The sequence below is a fragment of the Tamandua tetradactyla genome, chromosome 12 (genome assembly GCF_023851605.1).
Source record: "Tamandua tetradactyla isolate mTamTet1 chromosome 12, mTamTet1.pri, whole genome shotgun sequence".
In the NCBI taxonomy this organism is placed as follows: domain Eukaryota; kingdom Metazoa; phylum Chordata; class Mammalia; order Pilosa; family Myrmecophagidae; genus Tamandua; species Tamandua tetradactyla.
Genome location: NC_135338.1, coordinates 26,878,475 through 26,898,234, shown reverse-complemented (window position 1 = coordinate 26,898,234; position 19,760 = coordinate 26,878,475). Strand labels below are relative to the sequence as shown.

Below are 19,760 nucleotides of genomic sequence, written 5' to 3'. Positions count from 1 at the left end.
ATGCTTATACATGTACTGACAGAAAACATCAAATGGCATCATTCTGTATATATGTGTGTGTTTACATAAATGATATCCTACTGTATGGTCATTCTATAAGTTGACTTTTTCACTTATCAGTATATGTTAGGAATTTATTCTTATGTTAACATACCCAGATTTAAGTTTCTTTTGCCAGTTAAGAATTTGAGTCAACTCTCTGTTAGAGTCAGCATAGGCTTTTCTTCCAGGAACTTTTCCACCACCTCCCTACTTCTGTCTCCCAAGTGGAGGATAATTGTTCTTCCTGTCCTCGTATAGTATATTTTCCCTTTATTACAGCACTGGTCGTGGTATAGAAGGAAACTTGGTTTTCTTGCCCTCATTCAACCTGAGGGTATCTTATTCATCTTATTTCATCTTTGAATCTATGTTGCTGACACAGTGCCTTAAGTTAGCAGCAGGTATTCAATAGATGCTTGAATGGAATGCATGTATGAATTACAGGGTAGGGTGCTTTGCAATCTGATGCCCTTGTCTTTGCTGAATGGAATGGAATGATCTATCTCTACAGTGTACTGTTCAGAAATCTCATTGAACTAAGAAGCAGAAAAAAACTTGATTGCCTTATTTCTGCTGCTTATTGATTGGGTGATCACCACCACATTATCTTCAGTCTCTTTCAGTGTGAAATGAGAATAATATTACCCTCCACTGTCTACCTTACATCATTTTTGTAAGGATGTGTATACACAAAATTAAATTTGATGAAGAAATTGTTGCTTCTTCAGGACTATGTTGATATAATTCCTCCAGTGAATTCTGCATAGCTTGAACAATTTATTTTGTAATCACAGGTTTAACCATTTAATTTAATCTGTTTTGAGTCACATATTTTAAATGGGAAATTTTTAGTACATTCCCAATAATCCTGGCTTCATTTATTCATGTATTTACCTGTATGTGGAATATTTTCCAAAAACATTGTTTCTGGATTCTACATAAAAGTTTAGTGTTTTTGAATCTGTTTTCTATTCTGATAATATATCTTTGCCATTTATTTATAGATGCTTTGGAACTGGGATAGTATATCTGCAGAAAGAAATCAAACAGTATAGTTTCATACTTGATTTGGTGACTGTTCAGTGCTAACCAAGGGAGGCTCTTTGAATAACTGGAAACTATCATAGAAGAGATATAATATCCCCTTATTGAAATGAATGGTGAGGGGCAGTATATTTTCAGAGTCCTTTGAAAATGTTTGTTTGGGTTTTATTAAATGTATTTAAAATAGTGACTTAATTTTAAAGTTAGCATCTGTACCAGAATCCTGTAGAACAGTGTTCTAGTTTGCTAGCTGCTGGAATGCAATATACCAGAAACAGAATGGCTTTTAACAAGGGGAATTTAATAAGTTGCTGGTTTACAGTTAAGGCCAGGAAAATGTCCCAATTAAAACAAGTCTATAGACATGTCCAGTTTAACGCATCTGGGGAACGATACCTTGGTTCAAGAAGGCCAACGACGTTCAACGTTTCTTTCTCAGCTGGAAGGGCACATGGTGAACATGGTGGTGTCTGTTGGCTTTCATGTGGCTCTACCAAAAGGGACTCTCTCCAAAATGTTTCCTCTTTTAAAGGATTCCAGCAAGCAACTCCACCTTCAGTGGGTGGAGACACACCTCCATGGAAATCATCTAATCAAAAGTTACCACCCACAATTGGGTGGGTCACATCTTCATGGAAACAATCAAAATGCTCCCACTCAACAATATTGAATGAGGATCAAAGGGCATGGCTTTTCTGGTGTCCACCACAGATTCAGACCAGTACAAACAGCATATTATTTGAAGTTTCCATTAAAAAGTTCTTTAAATTTCCTACCCCCATACATTTTTTTTTCTACTCCTATACGTTTTTCAAAGCTGTTTTCAGTGGTCTCTTTTTATAAAAGGAAGTGTGTATAAGAAGGCATTTTAAAATAACTTATTTTCTTTTGATCATTAACATTCAAATCCTATAGCTGTTAATATATCTTCTTATTAGTTTCAGTATACCTGTCAATCATCATATTTATCACTATTTGTTTTAAATATAATTGGGGAGAACATGTATTCAAAAATCTGTAGAATTCAGTGGTCACTTTCTAAAATCTTTCCCTTTTTTAAACTTGTAATTGGATTCTTAAAACTTAACTTGATTTTCCTTTTGAACTTTTGTTCTGCAAGAATTAGTAATTTGCTTTAAAAGTGCAATATATATAATTAAGACCCTGTTAAAGTTTTCCTTCTTTTTTGGCTGCTTGCTTGATTAGCAGGGGATGAATTTAACCCACTTGAAGGATGTTGGGTGGTGCCATGCAAAAAGCAGGAGGATAACTGCTGTTGGCAAATCACTTTACTTTCTGGGCTGCAATTCTTCACCTGTGAAAGAGGACTTTGACTCAGATGATCTCCAGGTCTCCTGCTGTTTCTCAGATTTTTTGCTGTTCTGCTGCTTGCCTCTTAGGATTAGGTTTCATGGGCAGACAAATGTCAAAAGCCATGTGACCCTTGGTAGTAGCTTTTTTTTAATGTTGTAGGTCAAAATTTTTCATTCAATAGATACTTATTACATGTCTGTTATGTGTCTGGAAATATTTAAGCAATTGGGATATGCAGGGAGAAGATATAAATGGTAATAGTCTAGTGGGAAAAGGCAAATAAGAATCAAAATAAATATGTAAAAAATATGTAGTAAGTGAGATGGTGATTTGTGCAGTAGAGAAAAATAAAGTAGGTGGGGGAGACAGGGAGCATTGGATGAGTTGTGTTTTGCATAGAGTGTCAGTCAGGAGAGGCCTCATTGAGGAGGATATGTGAATAAAGAGGTAAGAGAATGAACTATGTTGATATCTGGGGAGGAGAATCCAGGCCACAGGATCTGCAACTACAAAGGCTCTGTGGCAGAGACATGCCTTCATGTTCTAGGATAAGTAAAGTGCCATGTGGCTGAAGAGAATGCTAGGAAGGGAAGTTAGAGAGGTAACAGATGAGGATGGCGGGATTGTCCAGGGCCTTGTAGGCTTTGTAACAAATTTGATCTTTACTTCTGGTTAAAATGGGGAGCCACTGGCGGTTTTTCAACAGAGGAATGATATGATCTGACTGATGGTCAGCATCCTTCTGGCTGCTTTGTTCAGGATAGTGGATCATTGTACAAGAGTAGAAGCAAGGTAAAAAGTTAGGAGGCTTTTTCAACAATCCAGTGGGTCATGAAATCAATTTAGATAGCCATAAATATTTATTAAATAGAAAATATAGTAGGTGGTAGGTATTGTTCTCCCATGAATTTATGCTAAATAAATATGGGTATAGTGGGATGCAATATAAAATGTATTTATTACAAAGAGTTGCTGTAAAAAAAAGTTTGAAAGCCATTATTATAAGCCATTTACATTATTGCCAACTAGAATTGGCTTTGTGTTTTTAGATACATTCTCAGTGATTGGCTCCTGTATGAAATGAGCCATCTTCCTGTAATTGTGCCTTATCAGTCACTAGTTTGGTCTTCTTTCACCTTTTCTTTTTGTTCTTTTCTTGTTTTCAACTGTTAGTATAAGAATTCTTATTAGGAAGTGCCAAATCATGATTTTTGTTTTCGGACCCTCTTCTGCTTAGAATTTTTTCCCCAGACTTTGCTTCTTTCTTCTTCACCCTTCTTCTAGCTTTGTGGCCTTGTCACCAACATTCAGAGCACTCCACCCAGTTCCTTCTCTTGCTATCAATGACTGCTTAGTTACCTGCACAGCTTTCCACCCACTTCTTCTGAACTGTTACAGTTGCTGTAGCAGCTGCCATCTTAATCTCCCTCTTTCTACTTGCTTTTTTATTTCTCCTGTCAACCACTGTTAACTCTACCTCTCTAGTTGTATAAACTGTGAGGTCAGAGTAGTGGGATGGAGGATATTTTTAAGATGAAGATTAAATGGCTACTTATGAAACCCATCTCTACTTCCTGAAGAAGGAGTAAGGGGAGAGGATTCTGAATTAGCCAGGTTATTGGGGAAGTCATGTCAGCTGATGAACTCAGATGACTAAATGTTGAGTCCCTAATTCTATGGAAAAGTCATGAATGTCCTGGACAATTCTGTAATGGTATTACCTCTTAATTTGCTTTGAGATCTAGGTTGACTTGGCACAGCTTTTGGGATCTCTAGACCAAAGGCAAAAACCTGGCTCCAGACCACTTAAACTATGAGCATGTTTACTATTACAAAAGATGATTGAAAGCATTGCCATGCCTGCCATCCATGTTTCCTCCCTGGAGGTGCTTAATATGTCATTTTATTATGTAAAGATTTATTGAAAGTTTAGTTGAGTTCTTCTGCCCACCTCAGTCAAGTTTAAAATTTTGAATGTCCAATAAGGGAAGGAAGTTTTACATTTATACTGAACCAAGATCTCTATTTCAGTCAGAGAGGTGTGGTGGTGAATCATGTTCTGGAAAAATAAATTTGTTGTCACAGATTACAATGTTTCTTTCTCAGGTTGTCCAACAATTTGGTTTCCTCTAGAGGAGTTTCAATTAGGAGACCTAGCATTGTATAAGAAAAATGAAAGACAAAGCCTAGATTCTTTAGCTCCCTTCCAACTCTTAAAAGAAATGATTAGTCCCCTTGAGAGACTAAGGAGAAAGGAAGCAATATTAAATTTTCCCACTTGGGGAATTCCTGATATTCTCACAAGCAGAAGGACAACCAATTCAATAGGATGAGCCCTTCCTCGATCTTAGGGCTCGCCCCTATGAAACATATTGTTTTATTTTTCTTATTTGGACATTCTGATTTGAACTCATTTTAATTTGTTGACCCTTTCGAAATACTGCTCTTCTCCCTAAGTGTGCAATGGTAGCCATTTCTCTGGAGAAGTGGAGATAGTAGCATCTATATTATCAAAACCAGGGTCCAGAAAGTGAGTCAAGATTAAGGCATTCTTGTTGTATAAAGTCATCCTCAGTTCTCCAAGAGGAAATGAGAAACTCTTCCTTCAGGGAATGTATTTTGGACAGGGAAAAAGGAACAACATTTCATTCAGGCATCATTGGTGGAGTGAAACTCTGGTCTTAAAAAGAATTAGAGTCCTATTCTGAGATACTGAGCTGTTTGTTTTTAAACTGGTCATTCCCAGAAACTTTGGGAATTTATGTGACACCTGAAACTCAGAGGTAGAGCTCTGAAGCTATGAAAGTCAGTAGTACCCCATACAAAACTGTTAAAAAAAATTGAAAAAATGATCAAACTTCTAGTAGAGATATGAATAAAGCTGATCTGGATAGGACTAAGTAATATCAGAATACAGAGTAAAGGATGATACATTCGTATTTTGAAACATCAACTTCTGGGTGAGACTAATGGGAGAGATGTTTATTTGGTGCAGAATTTATATTTTGGTAGTGCGTTTCCTTGTGTGGTCAATTTAGTTGAACACCATAAGTACATGGACTTTTGAATAGGGCATGAGATTTTGTTGGTTTGTCCAGGTTACTGTGATGTCCTGATAAATCCCAGAGTGATTTAGACAGTGAATAAAGAAGTATTTGCAAAGTCCCGTTGGGGACTGGGGAGAAAGAGGGAAATATTCAACTTCCCCATTTGGAGAACTTCAGATATTTTCACAAGCAGAGGATGCAACCAAATCAGTAGGCTCAGCCTTTATTGGGATTTGCCCCTATAAAACTTATTCCTGTAAAAGCTAAGCCTCCTTAAAGGTCCAAGAGTCACCCCCCAGAGAACCTCTTTTGTTGCTCAGATGTGGCCCCTCTCACTAAGCCAGCTCAGCAGGTGAACTCACTGCCCTCCCTCCTGTGTGGGACATGATGCCCAGGGACCTGACATCGTGGGATTGAGAAAGCCTTCTTGACCAAAAGGGGGACAGAGAAATGAGACAAAATAAACTTTCAGTGGCTGAGACATTTCAAACAGAGTCGAGAGGTTATCCTGGAGTTATTCTTATGTATTATATAGATACCCCTTTTTAGCTTATGATATATTGGAGTGGCTGGAGGGAAGTACCTGAAACTGTTAAGCTGTGTTCCAGTAGTCTTGATTCTTGAAAACTATTCCATAAAGATACAACTTAACATTGTGACTGTGATTGTGAAAACCTTGTCTCTGTTGCTGCTATTATCCAGGATATGGGCAGATGAGTAAACAATATGGATAAATAAATAAATAAAAATAGGGGGACAAAGAATAAAATAAATTGGGTAGATAGAAATAGTAGTGGTCAATACTAGAGAGGAAGGGTTAATGGGTATGGTATGTATGAGTTTTTCCTTTTTATTTCTTTTCCTGGAGTGATACAAATGTTCTAAAAAAATGATGATGGTGATGAATACACAACTGTGTGATGATATTGTGAGCCATTGCTTGTATACCGTGTATAGAATGTATGTGTGTGAAGATTTCTCAATAAAAATATTTTTTTTTAAAAGTGCCATATTGTGTGTTTGGTTTTTCTCCCTTATCTCCCTCCCCTGGTCCCCTTCCCCTCACAAAAAAAATCCAAAGTGGAAACATGTTTTTTTAGAGTGTAGTTTGAGAGTCACCTGCATCAGAATTAACTGTTAGATTGAGATTCCTGGGCCCACTTCCCAGATTGAATTAGAATATCTGGGGGTGGTTCCTGAGAATCAACATTAAAAAAAAAAGTCTCAGGTGATTCTCATGTGCAGCAGAGTTGAACCATACACTGTAGAATCTTTGACATTGTATAAGGATCCTGACTGTTCTTTTTGGAGAACTAGATCTGCCAATTGTAGATCCCCTTGCAGAGAAATTGCAATTGACATAACTCACTTTCTGGATTTTAGGTTTCATTCTATCTCTGGGAAGAATTGAATTTTGAGCCCAAATAGGAAACATTCCAGTTTTGGTAACTGCTGCCCTTTAGATTGCATCTTTAGACATTTCAGGAGCAAGATGCTTACACACTTTCTGTGTGTTAGGAGTAGGAATGTAGAGGAGAGAGAAGTTAGTGACTATTCTGGAGCCCATAGACAGATCCCTATAGAGTGTAGATTGCAGATGATGGATCAAGGAGCTTGGGTGGGGATGGGATGGGCCTGGATGCCTCTCTGAGCCAGACTCCTCTATAGGCCTGACTAGAATTACAGAGGAAATTCCTATTAACAGATGGAAAGGACATTTGGCAGAGGCCCTAGCTTTTATGTGAGCGATGCCTAGGCTAGTGTAAACCCTGTGCTATGGTTTATGGGGCTGGACAGCTTTCTTTTTGTTGAGCCTTGTTTTCATCCTTACTCATCTTCAGACCTACAGAGGCTGGTTTATTTGCACTCCATGCCGATCTTGGATTGAAAGCCTCTCATTGTTTCTGAGCTCAGTGTTTAGATAACACCATGTGCCTGTGGCAGCTAGGGCACCCTGGAAAGGAAATGCCTGGGCTATAACCGCCCCATCTGTGTGTAAGTGAATTCAGCTTGTGTTTAACACCATTATAAGAACATTTCTCTGCAGGGATTATCACTTCAGGTCTACAGGAGCACCAGGCATCTCCTTGATATCTGGAGTTCCAGGGACAGTGTTTCCAAATCTCTTCTGTTTCCTTTCATTTCAGTCATAAGAGGGTTAAAGATTGTTTTGCCCATACCTTGTTTCTACACATAACTGCTGTACCAGAGCATTCTTCCCTTTGGTGAGAAGACTACTTTGGGGGGCACAGGACTGACAGCGGCTGGTGTTGGAGGCTGATTTTATGATCCACCCGGGATGGCAGCTGCCTCTACTTTGCAGTTTCTGGGCTTCCTCTTTTAATAGGATATCTCCTTTCCTGTCCCCTTAATCTTCCCATCTCATTCTTGCAAAAAAATAAAAATAAAAGAAAATGTATTATCTTCATTCAGTGTATGTGCCCTCTCTTCTGGGAACATATTGGTCTTTTAAGTTTTTGCTTGTTAAATGCTATTAAAATTTATTTTTTTAAAATGCTGAAATAAATCTGCTAGGCTCTGATTTAGGTTTCTTTAGGCCCTTCCCAGCTCTGTGATTCCCTAGAATTTATTAACTTTTTTTTTCTAAAATTCCTAACTTCTAGGTCCATTTCCTTTCCATGACAACAATGTCTATGAGGCAGAGTGATTTAATAGTTCTGACAGAATATTTCCGTGTGAGGCTAGATAAATGGAATTACATGTACTAACCAATGTCTATTTCAAAGCTAAATATAAACTTGCTGGGAATTGTAAAAGGAAATAAGTTACATGTTTTTCCCGTTGTTGTACTACTTGCTCTATGTGATAAATTAAAAAAAATTCTTTAATATTTACTTTCTAATTATGCCATGTGGAATATAACAATTCTCTTTGAACAGATAAAAATTCAAAAATAAGTGCCTGTTACATTTAAGTAATAAAATCACTATTATTGAAAAATAAACAAAATATCTGTTGATCTTGCTGATGATGGCTCTTTTATATCAATACAAAGGATAAATAATAATACCTTAAATTCCATCCATAATTAGCCAGATAGAGTGGTTGTGACTCACTTCCTAAGGATCTTGATAAGTATCTCTTTGATTATGTGTATATTCAGCTTGGCTAAAAAAAATAATCATTGAAATCTTCTTTGAAGATGCTTTTGTTACCCTTTTTTTATTAAATTTACTGGAAATTCACCTTTTAGAGTTTGAAAAGGGAAACTGACATGTTAAGTAATTTGCTTTAATGTAATTAAGAAGCCGCACTTAGCCCCATTATTACCTTCTAACTACTACATAGAAATATTTTGCTGAAATTCAGATGAACAAGCATGATATGTAGTCCTGGGCACACGCTGTGAAGAAATGAATATGGTGTGTTTTGCAGACTCTTGTCCAGCCTGTCTCACACCTGATCCCTGTGCTCTCCTCCTTCCAGTTCTCTCCTACGCTATGGTGGCAACCTGTCTCTCCAAAGCGCCATGAGTGTGCGATTCAATAGCAATGGGACCCAGCTCCTGGCCCTGAGGCGCCGCCTGCCCCCTGTACTGTATGACATCCACTCCCGCCTGCCTGTGTTCCAGTTTGACAATCAGGGCTATTTCAACTCTTGTACCATGAAAAGCTGCTGTTTTGCAGGAGATCGTGACCAAGTAAGTGCCCTCTGATTCTCACAGCCATGCTTTCCTCTCTAGTTATTCTTTCTGTGTTGATCTTTTATTTCCTTTTAGCATCTGTTAGGGGAAAAAGTGACTCTCTGAGGTTGTTCTAGCTTAATAGTTTTTCTGCAGAACTGCCATTGGGTACAAAGGAGGCACACACCGTAACCCAAGGCTGGCCAGCCTAGCTCTGCCAAATGTGTGAACAAATTTTAAGATTCTGAGACTGGGCCACTTGGAAAAAAAAAGAGAGCGAGAAGGGAGTCCATAGAAAATTAGCCTGCTATTAAAAGAGATACCTTTTTTGCCAATAAAATACATGATGAATGAAACATCCAAGTACCGTAACAGACATGTGTCCTGAATGGCTTCTTGGGATAGCATTTTTTCCTTGGATGAAATGTGCTGAGCAGCTTTATTTGAGAGGGAGCCAAGTGCTGACTCTTTTTCTTTTTACTGCCAGCATCACAACTGGGAATGGAGAGCCCAAGCTATAAGTCTCCAGCCTTTTCGCAGTCTCACTGGGAATCCAGTCACAGATGATGACTTAAAGCTGGCAGTTTAAGAACATACTTGGCATTCTTGCATCTGTCTGTCTTGGCCACAGAAGTTCTGAAGTGGGTGTCAGTGAGATGACAATTGGGTTGGTCTCAGTGATCAAGCTGAGTTAAGACAAATACAAAGAAGGATTGATCAAATAAACAAATATGCTTTTTCTTCTCAAGCCCAACAAATCTTAATCTAAATTGGAAAAAGAGGAACTTTTTAGTTTTCTTTGGGCCCCATCAGCTAACTATATTGTACTTTCAAATTTTGTCATACAGTTCTCACATACTTTTCTCCACCTGTTTAGAATTATTTGTGGGTGAGGGAAAGATTTTTAAAGAAACAGTTCCTTGAGAATCTGCAAAGACTTTGATCTTTGAAGGCAGAAGCTAGGATTTTTTTCCCTAGCCTGTGGTTGCTAGAGTGTCTATCATAATTTAGAATTAGTATATATAGTAGAATTATAATGAATGCTTGTTAAATTGAGTTGAACGTTAAGTACACTGAGAGTATCTTTTATATTTTCCAGGCTAAGGACTTCCCCTTTTGTAAATAGAGAATATATATCCAAATTCAGAATTTATACTCAAATTAGAATCCTTGGGCCTATTTAGCTGAGATGCACACTGCAGAGTCCACTAGGTGGCCTCAGTTATATGAGTAATGTCTCCCTGGGGAGGCTGCAGTGCCAAATGACTAGTTTTTACCTGCGTATATTATGCTGTAGACAATTTTTTCCTTGGATTGGAAGAAGCAGTTCTTAAGAGATGATGAAGCACACCGTGCAGCAGGTAATTAATCTGCTATGCATAATGGTTGATTTAGCTTCATTTAGCTGTACAACTGACAGCCAAGCCCTTTCCTTCCTCCCTTTTTGCTTTCTTTCTTCTTTCCTTCCTTCCTTTTGTTGATTTTCCATCTTCTGTCATCCTCTTATGTATCTGATTCTTATTTCATAGAGCAACCAGGAGCATGTCCTAAATGTAGCGGTTTATTATTTCTTTATTGCCAGAAACACAGGGGTTAAGGGAAAGGTGAAAGAGGTGAAGCAAATGGATGTTGTGTTTTCTTCAGGTCATATAAAGCAAGGAGGCTGTCTGCATGGAGTCCTTAAAAGACCTAGAGGAAACAAAGGCCTGTAGCCAAAATGTAGTATTACTAGGCCGTGTTTATTCCACCTTGTCACCATTGATTGGCCACATAATTCTTTGTTGTTTGGGCTAACCTGTGCATTGTAGGATGTTTAACAGCATCTCTGGTCTCTTACCATGGTCTCCCTACTAGATCCCAGTAATAATTCTCCCAGTTGTCCCCCAGACAACCAAAAATATCTCCAGACATTGTCAAATATCTCTTGGGGGGAGGGGGTTGCCCCTGGTTGAGAACCTCTGAGTTAGACTGTAATTACCCAGTTTCTCCTGATTGATTGGGACAGGTATTGCCATAGGCAGAGTCATATAAGGTATTTTGAAGGTCCTGGATACCTTCATTGACATGAAGTAATTGTTTGTTAGTAATGATAAAAATATTGAATGACTTTTGATATTCTGTATTCAAATTTGACTAATTTATTATTTGTGGCTTTTGTCCTGTGGGAAGAGTTTATGGATATTATATCCTCTTCTGACAAGTTAAACTGCTTTTGATTGGGGTAAGTGGTTTTTCTTGGATGAAGGAAGATACGAAATTGTTAATCTAACTTTGGATCAGTTATAGAGTTAAAGTTTTTAAAAATTGTATAGATTATCAGAGGTATATAGCCTAGGGAATAGGAAGTACAGAGATAAATGTTTGGCTTTTGTGTTCACTCTTTGCGGTTCAAGAAATGTAGCTAATTCATTGTTGCTTTGCCTGGCACACATTGAAAACACAATAAATATTTATTGAAGTGAATTTTAAGCACTTTGGTCAGTGTGGTAGTTAACTTTTTGGGCCTAAGCCTTCTCCAACTTTAAATCAGGATCAATAAGTACCGTTTTTCCCTCTCAACTTCCAGGTTCCTTTAGGAGGATGAGTTAAATAATGGATTTACAGTGAAACTAATCTATTGAGCTTATACTGTTGCATAGGAGCCCAAACTTATTGAGAGTGTTTCAGTCCTGGAACATGTCTCTCAAAGGTGATTTAGAGGCTCTGACTCCCCATATTCATGACTAAAGCAGCAGCTGCCACAGTTACAATATGATCTGTGAGGCTGACACCTAAAAGGTTCTTTTTTTGCTGCTTTCCTTCTTTTGGTCCTAATGTTTGACCATGTTCCCGAATATTTTGAGAACACCCGGTGCCTGAGGCTCTGTGCTCTGGAACTCTTCATTTAGTCATAGGCTGGTTCCACAGAGGAGTCTGAGAAATTTCCATAATAGGAATGAGCATGGTCAAGAAAGGCAGTATGTGATCATATCTGAGACAGTCTTCTGGCTTTTAATTATGATTAGATTAGCTCAGTCCACACAGATGAACCCAGATATAGTATCAGAGAGCCTGTACTTCTTTTTAGACCGTCATAGCTTCAATTCATTAGCCTCAAAATGAAATGAACATTTCAAGAAATTAGACCCAAGAAATAAAGTGTGAAATAAGCTGAGCTTACTTTGTTCTCCCCCACACTCAATGCCATTATTGTAGATTAATTCTAATTATAGAGCTATTAGTGATCATTTTGTACAAATCCTTTTACAGATGGAGAAAACTGAGGCTCAGAGAAGTTAATTATACAAGTCAAGCCCCATATAAGTTAGTAGCTGAGCCAGGACTAGAATCTGGGTTTGGGGGCTGTCAGTAGCAACCCCTTTGACTACTGGTCACAACTCAATTCTAACAGGAGCACGGCAGGCAGCAAAAATAAGTGAAGTGGGCTGGAGTAAACAATAGGGAGTTGTGGGGACTATGGCCAATTGAAAAGGCCCCATCCCATTTAAATGGACAGAGTTTACTCAGCTTCAACCCATTGTTGCCACGTGGGTCTCAGTGTTGCCAGGACCTTTGTTTTTTTTTTTTTCCAGAAGCCAGAAATAAAAGATTTTTATGTATATTCTCCCAATTTTTAAATATTGCAACAAATTCAGACTTCATTGTATGGCTAAAACAAGTCTATATGCCATCCCGATTCTGCCCTAGAGTCACCAGTTTGATACCTCTGTGCTTCTGCACAATATTTTTTCCCATGTCTAGTTTTAGTGCTGATTCATAGGTGAATTGTAGGCAAGTTCCTTCCTTGGTTCCTTCTGACTACTTCCCAACTTCATGCTGTTTTCCCCCTTCCATCTTTTAAAATAAGAGCAGATCTTTACTGAGCATCTACTGTGTGCCAGATGCCGTGCTAGACACATTCTTATGACATTGCCAGACAGTAATTCAAATACAAATTCAAAGCCATATATGCAATCTGTCTTTGCTATTTTGGGCTTCAAATACATGGTTTGTTTCTGTTGATTCCTAGCCAGTCTGATGTCACTTAAGTCACCTGATCTGACAGATGTATAAACTTGAATAATTAAAATGTCATACTAGAAATATAAACAATTAGCCACAGCTAATGCTTTGAATTTTTTTTTAACCAGCCTATCTTCTGATCTTTTAATACAGTGAAGAATCTTGCAATAAAACAGCATTCCTTCCTCTGGAGGCTTCTCCTTACTTTTGCATCATATTTGGATTTTTGTTATTTTTTGTTTTTTGTTTCTCTCTGAGGCCTGACAGGGTACATTCTGTCTCCCGAACTTAGTATTCTCCTCTGCATACTTCAGTGTGCCAACCTCTTTAACAGAACAACAACAAAAAAAAGCCCGTTTTCTACCTACTAGCTTTGCTGGTACATGCTTGTAAAGCAGCACTTGACTTTTGTTTCCCTTTTTTTTTCCTCAACATTCTTAAAATGGCTCTTGCCTAAGATTTTGAGTATCTAGCCAAACAACTCAGACTTCTGAGAAATAAGTCTTTCAGGCTAGCAGGTATAGGTGGTCTCAAAGTGGACAGTCTGAAAATTTTTTAAATTTCTCTTGCTTTAGTCTCATCTAATGCCTAGCCTAGTAGTCCCTAAATATTTCTGAAATTGGAATGGGGGAGAAAAGAGAAAGTATACTCAAGATTTCTTGAAAGGCCTTGAAAGTATACTCAAGATTTCTTGAAACACTGGAGTATCTGCACATGGGTATTCCTTAAACAGGTCTTTCTTTTAAACTTGATAGATGTTAAAGCACCACCAAATCATGATAATGAAATCAGTCTGTCCCATCTCCTGGAGAAAAAAAGCTAACTTGTATCCTGTGAATCCAATAAAATGGCCTTGAATACATGGCCTGGCCTCAGATACTAACTACATCACCACTCAACCTTTTTGTGTTGATATTACATGGGTAATATATTGTTGATATTACATGGGTAGAGGAGCAGGAATTCACCAGTAAGTGCACTTCAGACCAACAGAGCATCATATAAAGTTACCATTTTGCTTTTTAGAAAAATATGTAACTTCATGCAGCACTGATTAAAAGGAGCTCATTTGGGAGTTTGGGGTACCAGATGTTCTCCCATATTTGAAATAAAGACACACTTAATATGGTAAAATTAAACTCTTGAGTTCCATTGATTTGCTTTGTGACTTTGGATAAATATTTTTCTCTTCTCCTTCCCTTATTTTGTAGCTTATATATTTTTAGCCTTCAACTTTTTAAAAGTATTTTTGTGTCCACTATCTCATTTGAATCCTCCCAGCAACATTTGGGTATAGTTAGACAGGTTTCATCCCAATGTGAACCTGAGGCCCAGATTAGTTTGAATTGGCAGATCTACTTGGTATCAGAATCAGGACTAGACTCAGGCTCTTGCTTAGGATTGTACCTGCTTCTCACGTGTTTCAGAAATTAAGTGGTGAGGTGGTTTTCCATGGTCTTCTAATGAGGAAGAGGTGAATATGGAATGCTGTGGATAATTCCTTTTTAAATGTATTGTTTAAGGAGAAAATATTTTAACAGACTTTTAGTTTTCTAAAGAGAAAGTAGTGTGGAAATAATTTATTAGATCAGCCATTTATGACTTTTTAAATCCTGGACCCCTTTGAAAGTCTAAAAGCTATGAACAGTCTTCTAAGGAAAATGCATATACCCATATGGTTTTACATGTAATATTAAAAGGTTTGTGAAATTTCTGTAAACTAGGTGTCTGGGTATTATCAATCCTAGATAAAGATTTTACCCTTGGATTAGGTCATCTTTTAGTCCATTTACTGATACAGTTTTAAAACATGGAAAACTAAAATGGATTTGGAGCATTTGCAGGCCTGCTACATATAGTCTGGTTTATCATTGTTCAGCTGAAAAGGAATGAATCAGGTGACGTGAGTTTCTTCTTAGGAACAAGTGGGATTGACGTAATCTGGTGACACAGCATGGAAGTTCTCTTGCAATGCATGATACTTGCATTGCAAGAGAATTTCCTGCTGGAGGAAATTCTAGGCTCCACTAGGAAATCCCTGGTAGATAATGATGAAGGCGAACAGATAAGATAACCTTTCCTCCTCTACCTGTCCTATCCTCCTTAGAGATTTTACTTTCAGTTAGCTTTGCCTCTTTTCCCATTATCTTCAAGCTTAAAAAATAGAAAGTTATGTTTCTTCCACAGAATGATTGGAGACCTTTGCTTAAGTGAAAAGTATAAATACTCATATGTGGACCTGAAGCGAGTGATGCTACTTCCTATTTTCAGGTCCCCAGATACAAACACTAAGGCCCACAGAGGGGTGATTGGCTGCCAAAGGCTTGTTTGGTTGGCGGCACACTCTTCTGCCTTGGGTTTCAGTTTCACCACATAATGATTCACCTGTAAGTAAAGTAGGCTACATTGTTACAAGCAGCTGTTGGTGATTTAGAACTTTTTTTCTTTTCCTTCCCTACTGATTATATGACTTATTGGCTTGTCTTTACGGAACTTTTCTTTATTAATAGAATTTTCCTACTTAGAACCTATTAAGATTGGTTATTTTAATAAACCAAAGGAGTATAATGGAGCTAAAATGGCAAATGATCAAGAAATGCAAGAATTATGTGACATAAAAAAATAGCATATAATCTTATGGACATGTGTATTTGTGTGCTTTTATTGGGAGCCAATGGAATTCCATTTCTCTTACCACTAATTAATTAATTAATTAATTAATTAAACAACCTATGGCTTGACCAATTCCAAAGAAAATTTGCTCTGATTGCTTTGGATGGTAGTTGTGAATCCAGCAACACATTAAAAGAATTATACGTCATGACCAAGTAGGATTCATCCCAGGTATGCAAGGATGGTTCAACATAAGAAAATCAGTTAATGTAATACACCATATCAACAAATCAAAGCAGAAAAATCACATGATCTACTCAATTGATGCAGAGAAGGCATTTGACAAAATTCAACATCCTTTCCTGTTGAAAACACTTCAAAGGATAGGAATACAAGGGAATTTCCTTAAAATGATAAAGGGAATATATGAAAAACCCACAGCTAATATCGTCCTCAATGGGGAAAAACTGAAAACTTTCCCCCTAAGATCGGGAACAAGACAAGGATGTCCACTATTACCACTGTTATTCAACATTGTGTTGGAAGTTCTAGCCAGAGCAATTAGACAAGAAAAAGAAATACAAGGCATCAAAATTGGAAAGGAAGAAGTAAAACTCTCACTGTTTGCAGATGATATGATACTGTATGTTGAAAACCCTGAAAAATCCACAGCAAAACTACTAGAGCTAATAATCGAGTATAACAAAGTGGCAGGTTACAAGATCAACATTCAAAAATCTGTAGTGTTTCTATACACTAGTAATGAACGATCTGAGGGGGAAATCAAGAAACAAATTCCATTTACAATTGCAACTAAAAGAATAAAATACTTAGGAATAAATTTAACTAAAGAGACAAAAGACCTATACAAAGAAAACTACAAGAAACTGTTAAAAGAAATCACAGAAGACCTAAATAGACAGAAGGGCATACCGTGTTCATGGATTGGAAGACATAATATAGTTAAGATGTCAATCCTACCTAAATTGATTTACAGATTCAATGCAATACCAATCAAAATCCCAACAACTTACTTTTCAGAAATAGAAAAACCAATGAGCACATTTGTCTGGAAGGGCATGGTGCCCCGAATTGCTAAAAGTATCTTGAGGGAAAAAAACGAAGCTGGAGGTCTCACGCTGCCTGACTTTAAGGCATATTATGAAGCCACAGTGGTCAAAACAGCATGGTACTGGCATAAAGATAGATATATTGACCAATGGGATCAAATAGAGTGTTCATATATAGACCCTCTCATCTATGGACATTTGATCTTTGATAAGGCAGTCAAGCCAACTCACCTGGGACAGAACAGTCTCTTCAATAAATGGTGCCTAGAGAATTGGATATCCATATGCAAAAGAATGAAAGAGGACCCGTATCTCACACCCTATACAAAAGTTAACTCAAAATGGATCAAAGATCTAAACATTAGGTCTAAGACCATAAAACAGTTAGAGGAAAATGTAGGGAAATATCTTATAAATCTTATAATTGGAGGTGGTTTTATAGACCTTATACCTAAAGCAAGAGCAATGAAGAAAGAAAGAAAGAAATGGGAACTCCTCAAAATTAAACACTTTTGTGCATCAAAGAACTTCATCAAGAAAGTAAAAAGACAGCCTATACAATGGGAGACAATATTTGGAAACGACATATCAGATAAAAGTCTAGTATCCAGTATTTATAAAGAGATTGTTCAACTCAACAACAAAAAGACAGCCAATCCAATTACAAAGTGGGAAAAAGACTTGAACAGATACTTCTCAGAAGAGGAAATACAAATGGCGAAAAGGCACATGAAGAGATGTTCAACGTCCCTGGCCATTAGAGAAATGGAAATCAAAACCACAATGAGCTATCATCTCACACCCACCAGAATGGCCATTATCAACAAAACAGAAAATGACAAGTGCTGGAGAGGATGTGGAGAAAGAGGCACACTTAACACTGCTGGTGGGAATGTCAAATGCTGCAACCACTGTGGAAGGCAGTTTGGCGGTTCCTCAAAAAGCTGAATATAGAATTGCCATATGACTCAGCAATACCATTGCTAGGTATCTACTCAGAGGACATAAGGGCAAAGACACAAACGGACATTTGCACACCAGTGTTTATAGCAGCATTATTTACAATGCAAGGAGGTGGAAACAGCCAAAATGTCCATCAACAGACGAGTGGCTAAACAAACTGTGGTATATACATGTGATGGAATATTATGCAGCTTTAAGACAGAATAAACTTATGAAGTATGTAACAACATGGATGGACCTTGAGAACATTATGCTGAGTGAGACTAGCCAAAAACTAAAGGACAAATACTATATGGTCTCATTGATATGAACCTGACATTAATGGATGGTAGTTGTGATGGGCACTGGGTACAATGATCATTATATGCTAATTAGCAAACTTTTTTCAGAAATAAAATAGTCTTCTAGAGAACACATCACAAAGTTGTTCAATCACATTTTGTTTTCCTCCTGACAAGTTCAGGGGGAAATAAGAGCTGCATTTGGGTTTTTTTTTTCCTGCTGCGTTTGATTTAAATGTTAAATGGCAATCTATCTGCTGTTACTGATTCAGGCTATAGAGCTATCTGGTTTTTCTATCCTAGTCAATACAGTTAATTAGACAGGCATGTCATTGACTTATTATGGAAGGAGCCTTTTGAAAGAACTGTGTAAGTTGATCAGTACTCAATGAATAATAACTGATTAATACATTTTCTTGTTCATCAGCATATTTTGGGGAATATCAAATGCTATACACACAGGTGCATAGAAAGAGAAAGAGAGATTGAGCAGAGAGAGGTTTCTTCTATGTTAGCAAAGGTCCTGTTAAGGGGCACAAATTCTTAGGACTCTGTTATATTCTGATTGTAGATAGTTTGCCACTTCTGCCTTCTAGAAATTCTTTTCCTTTTAACTTGGATTTTTTTGGGGGGGGGAGGATCATTTTTGTTTATATTCATATTTCTAAACCCAACAAGGACTTAAAATATAATTGGAAGGAGGGTGCATGGGGTAGTTCAGTGGTAGAATGCTTGCCTTTCTTGCAGAAGACCTCGGTTTGATTCCTGGACCATGCACGCCCCCCACACACACACAAAAAATATATATATATATATATATATATATAATTGGAAGGGAGTTAGCTGTATTCCAGTTCTTTGTTTGCTTGTTTGTTTAACCATTAACATGTAAACAGAGGTGTTAGAGAGGGAGAAACTGTTAACTTTGCTTGAGGATGCTTTCTTTTTTCTCCCCCAGGAAGCTGCTATTAGGTAAGCAGTTTTGTTGTGGAAGGCCAAATTTAGATCCTTTTTTTAGCCTTCAAGTCACTAAGAATTTCTCATGACTTGGGTGACTCTACAAAGGTGGTCTGTAATATTTAAAGACGTGGGCTACTCTGGGTATTCAGCTAGCAAAAAGCCTTTGCCAATAGAAAAAGGTCTTTCTAGAAGCATGTATAATTTGATAATGCTAAGGGACAAAGAAAGGAGTAGGAATACTGGTAAGGTAGCTTGATATTACAACAGTCTGCCAGAGAGTAGAAGATATTAGATAAGTGGCTATATTGCTATAAAGATTAATAGATTGACAGAGGAACATTTAGGCAAATGGGACAGAGACAGAGTGCCATTGTGTTATCTTTTTTTCAATGTTGTTGTTGTTGGTGGTGATCATTGTGGTGGTTCTTTTTTTGAGATCTCTTGAGAAGAGCAGTTGTTGATCTTTCCTTGTGCTTAAACAAGTTAATATCTCCATACTCACAGTGATGTTAGATAAAAGGTCACCGTGCATTGGCCTCAGGGTCACTCTACTTAAAGTAATTAGAATGATCAAAGTTGGTAAATAGGCTGTCCTCTTGAACTATGGAATAAATGAATTGTAAGATAGCTCAGACTATGGCCAACTTTCGAGGCCAGCTGGAAAGGAGTAGGGATGATATGGAGCCACACAACGGATCCATGCTCATTATTTTTGCACTGGTTTTAGCCATCTTACCCACAAAGCCAAATTAAAATGAATATGTCTTCTCTTCTCTGATGT

At 37.6% G+C, this 19,760-nt stretch overlaps 1 protein-coding gene across 6 annotated transcripts in view; it reads left to right on the top strand.

Annotated features, from left to right (window-relative positions):
• The window catches only part of DCAF5 (DDB1 and CUL4 associated factor 5), a 121,516-nt gene that overhangs the window by 71,985 nt on the left and 29,771 nt on the right, over positions 1-19,760 (top strand). For 5 of the 6 annotated variants that reach the window (XM_077122827.1, XM_077122828.1, XM_077122826.1 and 2 more), the window contains exon 6: positions 8,895-9,108. In XM_077122827.1, the coding sequence (XP_076978942.1) occupies positions 8,895-9,108 (214 nt within the window). Of the gene's footprint in view, positions 1-8,894; positions 9,109-9,577; positions 18,808-19,760 lie in introns of those variants that run through there. The other variant, XM_077122831.1, reaches the window with a different exon arrangement.